This window comes from Otolemur garnettii, unplaced genomic scaffold, assembly GCF_000181295.1.
Source record: "Otolemur garnettii isolate 467f Iridium unplaced genomic scaffold, OtoGar3 scaffold00023, whole genome shotgun sequence".
NCBI classification, from domain to species: domain Eukaryota; kingdom Metazoa; phylum Chordata; class Mammalia; order Primates; family Galagidae; genus Otolemur; species Otolemur garnettii.
The window spans coordinates 11,526,047-11,540,013 of NW_003852418.1; the positions used below are offsets into that span (position 1 = coordinate 11,526,047).

At 41.8% G+C, this 13,967-nt stretch overlaps 1 protein-coding gene across 1 annotated transcript in view; it reads right to left on the reverse strand.

Annotated features, from left to right (window-relative positions):
• UBE2V1 (ubiquitin conjugating enzyme E2 V1) overlaps positions 1-13,967 on the reverse strand; it is a 33,090-nt gene that overhangs the window by 12,507 nt on the left and 6,616 nt on the right. Inside the window, exon 2 of the mRNA XM_012803815.2 lies at positions 2,805-2,953. Within this exon, the coding sequence (XP_012659269.1) occupies positions 2,805-2,953 (149 nt within the window). The remainder of the gene's footprint in view (positions 1-2,804; positions 2,954-13,967) is intronic.

A 13,967-nucleotide genomic window follows, 5' to 3' on the forward strand; every position in this document is an offset into this window, starting at 1 on the left:
AAAAAAATATATATATGTATATATATATATACACATACATATATATATATATATATATATATCCCCAAACTGCAGAAGCTGGTGTGGATCTGTAGAGAAGGGAACCCTTTTACAATTTTGGTGGGACTGCAAACTAATACAGTCTCTTTGGAAAGAAGAGAATCCTCAAAGAACTCAAATAGACCTTCCATTTGATCCTGCAATCCCATTAGTAGGCATTAAGCCAGAAGAAAAGAATCATTTTATTATTGTTTGCACTAGATTGTTTATCAGAGCTCAATTTACAATTGCCAAGATGTGGAAACAACCTAAATGCCCATCAACCCAGGAATGGATCAATACATTGTGGTATATGTATACTATGGACTACTATCAGTCATTAAAAAAGATGGGGACTTTACATCTTTCATGTTAACCTGGATGGAGGTGAAACACATTTCTTAGTAAAGTATCAAAAGAATGGAAAAGCAAGTATCCAATGTAATTCAATACTAATATGAAGCCAATAGATGATAACTCAATATCAATAAGGGAAAAACTCAATTCAATTCAAGTTGGGGGGAGGGGGAAAGAGGGAGGGAAGAAGAAACAAGGGAGGGGGATTGGTGTGCTCTCAGTTAATGGGCACAATGTAAGGGTATATGGCACACCTCTTGGGTATGGGACACAACTATAATAGGGACTCTATCTAACAAATGCAAACATTGTAATCTGTTTGTACCCTCACATTAATCTAAAAATTTTTTTTAAAATATGGAAAGCACTTAGCATACTATAGCTACTCATTAAAATTTTGCCCCGTTTGGAAAGAGAGAAACTGAAATCCAGGGTAGTCCAAGCTGTTTTAGGTGGAATAGAATATTTTCAACAGAACACAGAGATTCACTGTTTTATGTGTTTTAAGTGCATAATTCAGTGGTATTTAGTATAGTCACAATGCTGTACACTGGTTCAATTCTTAATATGTCAGACACTACATCAGTTGATTAACCAATCTATTGAATAACCATTCTACTCCAAGTCATTTCCACGTACTCTGGGGAGTAAGGAGGGGTAAGAATAGTTTTTATCTTCAAGAAACCTAAACCATTCTTAGTAGGAAAAAAATGCAGTGAAGAAGAAAGACATCGGCATGTAATGGACTTTCAGATATAGCAAAGAAAATTATTTCAATGGAGAAATAGGATTTCTGGATTGGGTTTTCCCTAGTATTTAAATAGAAAATTCTGGTTTTCACAGGAAAAAGAGGATAAAGAAAAGAGTAAAAACAGATGGAAATACATACATTTTTAAAAACCCACAGAACTATAGGGCCACAGTATGACTCAAGAAGCAACATTAAATGGCAAAGCAAGTCATTCACGTGAGTGTTGATGACCACCTGTGATGAACAACAGACTAGGATGAACACTGAATGAGCACGCCACACTTCCCTGTTCCAGCCGGGGCCACACCCTACATAGTCCCATAGTGCTATGCAGCTCGCAGGCAGCCAAAAGAATAAATGAATGGTGTCATCCTTAAGCACAGGCAGACACAGGACAGGTCCTGCTACATTCAGGCAGCATCTCCAATTGCTTGTCTGGAGTGTGTTACCTTATGGAATCTATTTCTTACCTCATAACAAGTTACTACTTTGGATAATTCTGTAATGGTTAACAAATGAAAACTCAAACTTTGAACAAGAGGGAGATAATGTGACACACAGGTTAAGAGCACAGGCTCTGGGATCAGACAGACTTGGTGTGGGAGTTATCAGATATGACTTTGGGCAAATAAGTTCACTCCTCTGAGTTTGTTTCCTCATCTGTAAAATGGAATCTAACTAGGGTGGCGCCTGTGGCTCAGCGGATAGGGCGCCAGCCCCCTATACCGAGGGTGGCGGGTTTGAACCCAGCCCTGGCCAAACGGCAACAAAAATAGCCAGGCGTTGTGATGGGCGCCTGTAGTCCCAGCTACTTGGGAGGCTGAGAAAAGAGAATCACCTAAGCCCAGGAGTTGGAGGTTGCTGTGAGCTGTGATGCCAAAGCACTCTGAGGGCAATAAAGTGAGGCTCTGTCTCAAAAAAAAAAAAAAACCCATGGAATCCAATTAAACAACAGGCGCAACTAATGATAGAGCATCAAGAGAATTAAATGACATTTTTCCCCCATGAAAATGAGGATAAACTACATTTCTTGAGGGTTTACTATGTACCCTCAAAAAAAGGCTATTGGGCACTGGGGAACTCTCGCAAATCATGAAGCTCTGTCTAGATGAAATCATTCCTCCCATCCCTATCGCCTTCATCTTTGCAAAGGCCCCTGGGCCTAACAGTGCCTGGAACACAGTTTACAGGCTGGCAATGAACCTTGGCTGAATGGCCCAATGAATTAGGATACAGGTACTTGATAGTCCTGGGAGGAAGTGAATAAAAACCACAAAACACAACTGTGAAGACTTTTCAAAGTTGGTCTGGAGATTGACTTCAGAAATGCTGGCTATACCTGGAGCTTGGCTATTTGATAAGCCCAGAGTTTATTCTAAACTACATCTGAGGGTGCAATGACCTCAAACCTCACTGTGTTGTCATGTAAATTCACACTAGAGTCTAAACACGTTTTTGCTTACCATTTAGAGGGGTTATTAAATAGCATCAGAGGCGATTCAAATATATAAACTGAAACTGGTCAAAAAAGAATAGCCACATTTCAGAAAATATACCAAAGGTGAGCATTTTTCCATGATCAGGCTAATGTGTTTTTTTAAAAGGAGGCACAGTGAATTTAAGACATTGACATTTATAGCCGCAGCTCGACGCTTACTCTTGGAGGCCCAATTATCATCCCTGTCCATCTTGTAAGTGTCATGTCTTCGTCATCTTCTAGACCCCAGCTAACTGTGCCATCTCCTACTCCTTTCTGGCCTTCTTCGAGTTCTTCCAACAGTCGGAAATTGCGAGGGACTTTTACTCCTAAAATAAATGGAAAGAAATTCAAGATACTAGCAACTCCAGGGGAACCTGTAAGCCTAGAGCTCGCTGCTCATTATCACTCGCTGGGAATAAAGATGCTAACATGCAAAAAAAAAAAAAAAATTGCCACACCTGAAACCTGCCACTTACAAAGCTATCAGCATTGACCAGCACAACCTGAGGGAAAGAGCACCATGGTTCTGTGACAGGTGAAGTGAAAGGGATAGATAACCAAATTCAAAGACCCCCACCCTTACCCCTTTGACAAACCTCATAAAGGATCTAAATGCTGATGAATGAGATGAAAACTATCAATATCAAAAGGACCTTGGCAGAGAAGAGACTAACGGTACGTTCCAAGGAATAGTCGCCATGGACATGTCTCATAAAAATGTTGTCCTCTTAATCAACTAAGGAGCAACTGAAAGTGCCATGGATACAGTCTTCAATGATTTTTCAATTTTGTAAGCTATAGTTTCTCTCTCAACTTGTAAAAAGCTAGAAAAGGGTACCTGGTTCTCTGATGTGTTTCAAAAAACCCAAAGCCTGACAAGGAGTTCAAGAAAGCAACACATGAACACATCTCACACGTTCAAACCATGGTATCAGTTCAGCTTGAGGCTTGAGGCATTTCTGTCTTCCAGAACAGAGCCTAGGTGATGAGGCCAGCTGAGGATGGGGCTGAGGGAGGGAAGGGAAGACTGCCTTTCTTCCTGTGCCTGGGCACAGAGCATCTCTCTTGGGGTTGCTCTCTTAACCAGTCTGGCTTGTCTCTTCTTCCTCCCCAACTTCCCCTAGAAAGAACTCAGGATCCAGACAAGTTTCAAATTCTTTTTGCCTTGAATGCTGAGCCCCCAACTGGCCAGACTCTCAGCAGCAAGTAGGACTTACCACTACAGAAGAGACCCACTGGAAAGATACAGGACTGTGGGAAGCGTTCGCAGTACGTGTCAGCATGTCCCGAAGCACGGGACACATGTCATTATTAATTCAATTAGAATAAATATCTGAGCATCTATTATATGTCAGGTACTTTTCAAGACACTGAGGAACAAGCAATAAACAAAACTAAAGTGCATGACCTTGTGGAGATTACATTCTAGAGGGAGAGACATACATTACAAATATGGAAATTACATACGATGACAGATTATGGTGTTCTGCAGCAAGGACTGATGGGGAAGGGGTAATAATTTTATTTTATTTATTTTTTTGAGACAGAGTTTTATTTTGTTGCCCTCGGTAGATGTGGTGTCACAGCTCACTGCAACTACAAATTCTTGGGCTCAAGTGATTCGCTTGCCTCAGCCTCCGAAGCAGCTGGGACTACAGGCACCCGCCACAAAGCCAGGCTATTGTTTAGAGATGAGGTCTCACTCTGGCTCAGGCTGGCCTCAAACCTGTGAGCTCAGGCAATCCATCCAATTTGGCCACCCAAGTGCTGGGATTATAGGCGTGAGCCACCTTGCCCAGTCAGGGGCAACAATTTAAATAGAGGAATCAAAGTAAGTGTTACTATCACCAAGTGTCATGACCAAAGACCTGAACATGAGGAAGCTTGACTTACAAGTAGATGAAGGGAATATCTAAGGCAGAGGGAACAAGTGCAAAGGCCCTGAGGAAAAACAGCCAGATGCCAACAGTTACTGACAAGATCTGATTTGTTTTGAGACAGGGTCTCACTCTGTTACCCAGGCCAGAGTGCAATGGCCTTATCATAGCTCACGGCAACCTCAAACTCCTGGGCTCAAAAGATCCTCCTATTTTAGCCTCCCGAGTAGCTGGGACTACAGAAGCATGCTACCAGGCCTGGCTAATTTTTTTGCTTTTTTTCTTGTAGAGACAGCTCTTGCTCAGGCTTGCTGACTTTTTTTTTTTTTTTTTTTTTTTAAGACAGAGTCTCACTATGTTGCCCTTGGTAGAGTACTGTGGCATCACAGCTCACAGCAACTTCAAATTCCTGGGCTTAAGTGATTCTCTTGCCTCAGCCTCCCAAGTAGCTGGGACTACAGGCACCTGCCACAGTGTCTGGCTATTTTTTAGTTATAGTTGTCGTTGTTTGGCAGGCCTGGGCTGGGTTCAAATCCATCGGCTCCAGCGTATGCGGCTGGCACCCTAATCACTTAGCTACAGGCACTGAGCCTGGCTGACTTGTTTTTAACAGGATCCCTCTGACTGCCGTGTGAAGGATAGAGTGCAGAGAGCAAAGGCAGAGTGGCTAAGTGGCTACTGCAATAATCCTGGCAAAAGAGAATACTGGCTTGGATGGCTTGGACTAGGGTGAGAGCAGTGAGGGTGGTGAGATGTGGCACAATTGCAGGTATTTGAGAGGTATGAGCCGTCAAGATTTGCTGTTAAGGTTGTCTATGAGATATCAGAAAAAGGAGTCAACTACATCTGTCAGGGTTTTGGTCTGAATGGCTGGAAGGACAGAGTTGTTAGGGGTATGTTAGATGGCCTTAGGAGGTATGTAAGTAACATTTAATTTTACCATTACACATTTATTTATAAGAATAACGTATTTAGGCCAAGTAATATCATACTAACTTCCCATTTGCAATGACGGATAAAAGTTTCCTTTTAAAATGTAAGCTAAGTTCAAAACTATTGAGAAATGAGTATAATTGTGATGGATGTGTTACTTAGTTCAATATAAACATTTCACATTGTATATCAAAGCAGTACCCTGAACCCCATAAATGCATCAATTACTAAGTTATGATTTAATAAAAAATGATAAATAAAATAAAATAAAATGTAAGCTAAGGGTGGTGCCTATAGCTCAAGTGGCTAAGGTGCCAGCCACATCTACAAGAGCTGGCGGGTTTGAACCCAGCCCAGTCCTGCCAAACAACGACAACTAAAACCAAAAAATAGCTGGGCATTGTGGTGGGCGCCTGTAGTCCCAGCTACTCAGGAGGCTGAGGCAAGAGAATCGCTTAAGTCCAGGAGTTGGAGGTTGCTCCTGACACCACGGCACTCTACCCAGGGCTATAGCTTGAGGCTCTGTCTCAAAAAAATAAAATAAAATAAAATAAAAATAAGTAAATAAAATGTAAGCTAAGGAGTCAGCTGATTAAAGAAAAATATTAAATAATAGCACATATGTTACTTTGAACAGAAACAGCAAAAACCTGAAAGGATATGTGAATTGCTATTTTGGAAAACAGGCATTTTTCATCTACAGAACAGCCAACTGTATTATTCAGCTATACTAGATTATTTCCTCTAGAAAACAAAACTGGGCCAGGTGTGGTGGCTCACGCCTGTAACCCTAGAACTCTGGGAGGCCCAGGCAGGTGAACTGCCTGAGCTTAAGAGTTTGAGGTCAACCAGAGCAAGAGCGAGACCCCCATCTCTAAAAATAGCTGGGTGTTGTGGCAGGCGCCTGTAGTCCCAGCTACTTGGGAAGCTGAGGCAAGAGGATCACTTAAACTCAAGAGTTTGAGGTTGTGGGCTATGATACCCTGACACTCTACTGAGGGCAACAAAGTGAGACTCTGTCTCAAAAACAAACAAAAAACCCCCTAAAAGATTTTTGTGATATGACAGGGAAAAATTCAGTCAACTCGATACTTTTGTTCATAAAGGATTAAATATCAACCTTTAATAGTCTACTAATTTGGCTACAAAAAAAAGTCACTGTGTATTAGTACCCATTAATTTATAAGCCTGCATTAATGGCTCTGTGCCTATAGCGCAAGTGGCTAAGGCGCCAGCCACATACACCAGAGCTGGCAGGTTCGAATCCAGCCCAGGCCTGCCAAACAATGACAACCACAACCAAAAAATAGCTGGGCATTGTGGTGGGTGCCTGTAGTCCCAGCTATTTGGGAGGCTGAGGCAAAAGAATCACTTAAAGCCCAGGAGTTGGAGGTTGCTGTGAGCTGTGATGTCATAGTACTCTACTGAGGGTGACATAGTGAGACTCTGTCTCAAAAGAAAAAAAAGATTCCTTTATACTCTTAAAAATTACTGAAGACTAAAGAGCCTTTGTTTATGAGTTACAGCTATCATTTGCCAAGTGGGAAAAAAAAAATTTTTTTTTGAGACAAAGTTTCACTTGTTGCCCTCAGTAGAGTCCTGTGGCATTGTGGCTCACAGCAACCTCAAACTCTTGGGCTCCAGAGATCCTCTTGCCTCAGTTTTTCATTTTTAGTAGAGTTGGAGTCTCACTCTTGCTCAGGCTGGTCTCGAACCTGTGAGCTCAAGGAAATCCACCTGCCTTGGCCTCTCAGAGTGCTGGGATTTCAGGTATGAGCCAGCATACCCAGCCTCAAGTTAGAAATTTAAACTGAGAAAGTTTTATTTTATTTTTTGAGACAGTATTGCTCAGTCGCCCTAGGGATGAGTGCTGTGGCTCATAGCAACCTCAACTCTTGGGTTCAAGCAATTCTCTTGACTCAGCCTTCTGAGTAGTTGGGACTACAGGTGCCTGCCACGATGCCCAAGTAGTTTTTCTATTTGTAGAGACAGGGTCTTGCTCAGGCTAGTCTTAAACTCCTGAGCTCGGGCAATTCACCTACCTCGGCCTCCCAGAGTACTAGGTGAGCCACCTTGCTAGGCCTAACCTGAGAACATTTTAAAGTATTTATCATTTGGGCAGCACCTGTAGCTCAATGGGTATGGCACCAGCCATGTGCACCAAGGCAGGGGGATTGAACCCAGCCTGGGCCTGCTACACAACAATGGCAACTGCAACAAAAAATAGCCAGGCATGGTGGCAGGCACCTATAGTCCCAGCTACTCGGGAGGCTGAGACAAGAGAATCTCTTACACCCAGGAGTTAGAGGTTGCTATGAGCTGTGATACCATGGCACTCTACTGAGGATGACAAAGTAAGACTTGTCTTAAAAAAAAAAAAGTATTTATCTTTTAAATCTAACTACAGGGCGCCTGTGCTCCCAGATACTTGGGAGGCGGAAGCAGGAGACTCGCTTGAGCCCAGGGTTGGAGGTTGCTGTGAGCTGTAATGCCACGGCACTCTACCCAGGGGGACAGCTTGAGGCTCTGTTTCAAAAAAAAAATCTAACTACAACAAACCATTTTGTGTTAAGATAAGTACTGTTAAGAAACAACTACATTTTCCAAAGAACAAAAGAAAATTAGTAGGGTACATGCGAAATTTACTAAATGCAGAATATAAATGTCTTAACACAATAACTAAGAAAATGCCGTGAAGGCTATGTTAAACAGTTTGATGAAAATATTTCAAATTGTATATAAAACCACCACAATGTACCCCATGTTTGCAATGATGTACACAGATATAATAAAAATAAATAAATAAATAAATAAATAAGAAAATTAGTGAGAAGATGGCATGGCTTTGCCAATTTTTTTAGTGACTGGCCTAAAACAGGGAATCTGAAGAACTGATGTGAGCTGGAGAACATGAGTCCAATCTAAAGGGGGACAAGGGGGACAGTCACTCCTATGCTCTGGTCAAATGTCTGTGGGCCAGATTCTCCTCAGGAATCACCAGCCTACAATATCTAAGGTCACCTAATTGCTCCCCAAATCCGTAAGCTCTAACATCTGAGATTTAGCTCAGAAAGTATTTAAAACCCTCTGTCAGAAGCAATGTAAAGATTGGTAAATGTGTGTTAATCTGGCATAGGGCAATTAAGTACTGCTAACCTTTATTTAGCTAAATCTTAAAGAATTTAAGTCCTTAAATTACAAAGTTTCTAAAGTAGACTTAATTTTCTAACACATAGATTTTAATTTTCACCCGAAATTTAATTAAAAGCAAGTTTGGGGAACAATAACGGCCAGCAGAGATCAGGAATTACAAAAACTTACAAATTACGGAATGGTTCATTTAATCTTTCCTGATATTTAAATGTAAGTGTCAAACCGCCACCTGGTACACTGAACTCTACTGTGCTAAGAACATAACGTTCTTGATAAGGGACCAATCTGGGCTCACCATGTTCAATGTGTGTAAAATTGGATTTTCTTCACATTTGTGAGCAAAAAAAATCTACATCAGAACTATAATGAAAAAAGTTTGCTAGGTTTTTTACCTGCTGTCAAACTTTGCCTACATGTGAGTATCAGTAACATATATGCACACACACCTTCTTTCAGTGTGATAATTACCCAATACTTATCCAGCACTTTGCTAGACAATATAGGGGCTAGGAAAGAAACACAAACGGGCCTCCCCAACAGTCTACAGTCTCGTGTGGAAAGAAAAGATATCCCATACAAAGGTCGGTGAAACAAAACATTACCAAAATGTATGAGAGGAATCGAGCTCCCCAGGGCACAGTGTTAACCTCTGAGCCCCTAGTGTGTCTTCTTAAGAAAAAATAAATAGGCTCAGCACCTGTGGCTCAAGTGGCTAAGGCGCCAGCCATGTACACCCAAGGTGGTGGGTTCGAATCCAGCCCGGGCCCGCCAAACAACAAAGACAGCTACAACCAAAAAATAGCCGGGCATTGTGGCGGGCCCCTGTGGTCCCAGCTACTTGGGAGGCTGAGGCAGGAGACTCACTTGAGCCCAGGAGTTGGAGGTTGCTGTGAGCTGTGATGCCATGGCACTCTACCCAGGGGGATAGCTTGAGGTTCTGTCTCACATAAAAAAAAAAAAAGAAACAATAAATATAAGACATTATCTTATTTTCAGGGAAACAAGGTAGGATTACAGGTGTAAATCACCATGCCCAGCCCGGAATATACTTTAAATTCTATAATCTTTCAGCAGAGGATTAAGACACTTGGGATAAATTCTGACTCCACAACTTTCCAGCAATCTAGTTGTATGCCTCAGCAAGTTGCCTTGAGCCCCAGTAAAGCAGGAATCACAATACTCCCGCAAGGGGGAATAAATGAGGTGAGACTGGAAAGCACTTTGTATAATACCTGGCATACAGTAAGCTTCCGCTGAACTGCCTGCCTGAGCACACTATACTATCCTAAAATACAACACAAAAAACCCCTCTCATGACCCCAGGTCTCCTTTCATCTATTGTCTCATTTCTTTGTTCCTTATCAGGAAAAACCTCAAAGGGGCTGTCAAGGCTCCTTAACAGGCTTGCACCTATTACAATCTATTCCAATCGGGCTTTTCCACCTGTCACTCAGGTCAGGGGTACCCAGCAGTACCATCTGAATCCCAAGGTCTAACCACATGGTCAGTTCTCAGCCCCAAGTTACTGGAGCTCTGTGCACCAATCCTTTCCTCTTCCCCGTTGGCTACCAGGCCTCAGGGCACAGGACTCTCCCCTTTGCTCAGTTCCCCTGAGTGATTTTTTTTGCAGTTTTTGGCCAGGCCAGGTTTGAACGCACCACCTCCAGTATATGGGGCACCGCCCTCTCCTAAGTGATTTTACCCAGAGCAAGGCTCCAAGGAAGGTGATGACTCTCCAATGTATATTTCCAATTAACTACCTCCTAGGCGTTTCCATCTAGATGGCTAATAAAGATTTCAACAATTAAAATACTTCCAAAACAGAATTCCTTGCACTCCTCCTCTAAAAACAAAAACTAGCTATTCCTCAAGCTTAGTGTATGGAATAAACAATGCTCTGGCCAAAAGTCTTTGAGTCATGGCAAGAAATCTCTTCCTCACACACCATATCCAGCCCATTTCCAAATCTATCCCACATCTGGTCATTTTTACCATCTCCACCATGACTGCTGTCATCCATGCCAACTTAGTGTCCTAACCAGCTCTTCATCCACCTGGCCTGCCTACACTGCATAATGACCCTTCTGAAGGTAAACTAGGCACCTTCACTCCCCTACTCAAAACCAGCCCCGGCCTCCCACTGCAACTGAACACACCCCGACTCCTCACCTGACCTACAGAGCCCCACAAGCTTTGCTAACATCATTTCCTGCCACTCTTCCCCTTGCTACTTCACCCTCCTTCAGCCACAAGTCCTTGAAGTTTCTGAAAAGGCAGCCTAACTTCCTGCCTTGGCGCTGCTAGTCCCTCAAGCTGGAATCCTGTGTCTCAGAACTGTGACCGGTTCACTTGTTCCTTAACCTAAGGTCCAACTTCCCATTCCCTTAACTTGCTTTATTTTTCTTCATAGCACTTGTTGGCACTTGACATTTTAAATATATTCATTGCCACCTCATTGAGTGTTCATCTTTGGTCTCTCCCATCTGAACATTAAGTTTTGTGAGAGTAAAACTTTGTTTTATTCACTGCTGATCTCCAATGCCTCAGAGTGCTTAATCTTAAGTACTCAACTGCTTGTCCAAAGAATGAATGGCTGGGTGCTAGCTAGGAATAGTAATTCAGAATGAATCATCATCAATGTCACAAAATCCTAACTATGGTTTACCTCTGAAACTGTAAGAGGAAAACATTCACAGCACCATTTAAAGGGAATTTAACTTAATAAGCATTATCAAGGGGGCTTAGTATGAATTTTAAAGTCCAGGAAAAGTTATACATTACATTTTGAACATTACAATCTTAAAAACCATGAATCTTGGGCCGTGCCCGTAGCTCAGTGGTTAGGGTGCCGGTCAATACACCAGGGCTGGCAGGTTCAAACCTGGCCTGGGCCAGCTAAAACACAATGACAACTGCAACAACAAAAAAAATAGACAGCTGTTGTGGTGGGCGCCTGTAATCCTAGCCTCTTGGGAGACTGAAGCAAGAGAATCGATTGAGCCCAAGAGTTTGAGGTTGCTGTGAGCTGTGATACCATAGCACTCTACCCAGGGTGACAGCTTGAGACCCTGTCTCAACAAACAAACAAACAAACAAACAAACAAACCGTGCATCTTCTTTAGAAGCCAGGCAGTCTGCAGAGGCCCTCGGCTCTTACACCTACCACAGGGCCTCTGTTGTTTTTTTTTTTTTTTCTTTACATTTTCTTTTCTTTATTGTCTGACTCATTCTCTGAGGTTCGCAAGTCAGAGATATGACTCATTCAATTCTGCCTCCCCAGAATGTGGTATGCTGTCTGGCATATAACGATACTCAAATGTTTCCTAGTGGAGGAAATGGCAGGATCTCTTCCTTTCCTACTGTAAATCTAATATGGTCCACTGGGATTATAATATTGGATACTGATACCATATAATTGAGATACCTAAGGTTTTTTTATTTTGAGACAACTCAATTTTTTTAATGATGGAGAATTTTAGGAAAATGTATACTTTTTTAAATGGGGGAAAACTGGTTTCTTACCCAAATCACTCAAGAGGAAGGATTCTTCACTATAAAATGAACTTTGTTTCATAAAATATGGATGAAAGCATGTTATTAATATTCTAAACCATTTAGAAACTATACACAAAGTAAACATATCAATATTTTCTACAAAGCAAAAGAGCATTTAATTCCAATGGCCTAACAACACTCTGAAGTTCTAGAACTTACATAAATCTAAATATTAGTGGAATTCAAGATCCTGCAGATTGATGGATGTACGAGTCGCAAGTGAGGACCTCATCTTACCCCAAATGGAGAGCATAAGTCCAAAATCATGATATAGTAACAATTTAATGACTATATATATTAAAAAATTAACTCCACAAGGCGGCACCTGTGGCTCAGTGAGTAGGGTGCCAGCCCCATATACCAATGGTGGCAGGTTCAAACCTGGCCCCGGCCAAACTGCAACAAAAAATAGCCAGGCGCCTGTAGTCCCAGCTACCCGGGAGGCTGAGGCAAGAGAATTACCTAAGCCCAAGTGCTAGAGGCTGCTGGGAGTCTCACATTGTCACCCTCAGTAGAGTGCCACAAAGTGAGACGCTGTCTCTAAAAAAAAAAATTAAGTCTAAAAAATAAAAAAGAAAAAAAAATTAACTCCACATATGCCAAAGAACAGAAACATAACAAGTTGGAAAACCCAAGAATAACATATTATTTTATTCCTATGGCAAGTTTGAATGAACAAATTTTAAGATTTCTAGTATTTCTTTGTGAATCTGACTACCTAAAAGCAGCTGGAAAAATAGTATCAAGTGACAAAGTTATAGAGGATGTAAAATTGGACTCCTATAATCTACAATAGTTAGAAATTATACCAAGAAAACCTAAGGAATAGACTGTAACTATTAAAAAGTAAACTATGAAAATGTTAAGAAACTTCACCAAGGTACTAAAATATCACAGTAATTCAAGACTTTTTAAAAGAAAATATTTGCTCCTATTCAAAAGTCTTCTTTCCAGAAGGATTTTTTCCTGGATCTGTGTCAGTATCAAAAGCCAGCCAGTTATTCTCTTGGCTAAATATAAACTGAAAAGTCAGCAGCTGCAGGATATTACAAAGAAAATATGACAACTAGGTTGAAAAAGTATGAATATTTGATGGAGTTTTATACCACAGTACAGTAAAACATTCAATGCAATAATTTGAAACACAGCAACATATTAAAATATTTGTGGTACAAAAAGCATTTCTGAAGTCCTTTAAAACATCTTTTGGGAACATCATGGCCACAAAGCAGCAGCTTTCTCAGCATGTCAAATCTTGGAAAACCCTGGGCTAGGTCTTGAAATGAAATAGCAGAATCTCACAGGTTACTCCTGAAAAGAAAGCTGCTGATTAAAACTGGTTTGGTTGCCCATTCACGGAAGATAGTGAACTGAGCTAGGAATCTGATGCTGCTCGCACTTCAGAAAATGAGGAGGCCTGGAGGGTTTTGACTGGAATTCAATGTACCTGAAAGACCCATATAAAGCCAAAGGCAAGTAACTTATTCTGAGCAACCAGCTGGTGAAGTCTGCTGCCTAATTAGCTTGCCCACATGGGCAGATTTTCTTTCTCCTGGCCTAAAGCTATAGTTCTCCCCGTGTAGCCCCCAAATCTGTAATCTGGACCTTATCTAGGAACCTGCTAGAATTGTAAATTTTCAGGCGCCACCTCAGAACTCTAGCATCTAAAACTGCAAGGGTGGGCTCGGCGCCTATAGCTCAACCGGCTAAGGCGCCAGCCACGTACACCTAAGGTGACGGGTTCGAATCCCCCGCCAAACAACAATGATGGCTGCAACCAAAAAATGGCCGGGCGTTGTGGCGGGCGCCTGTGGTCCCAGCT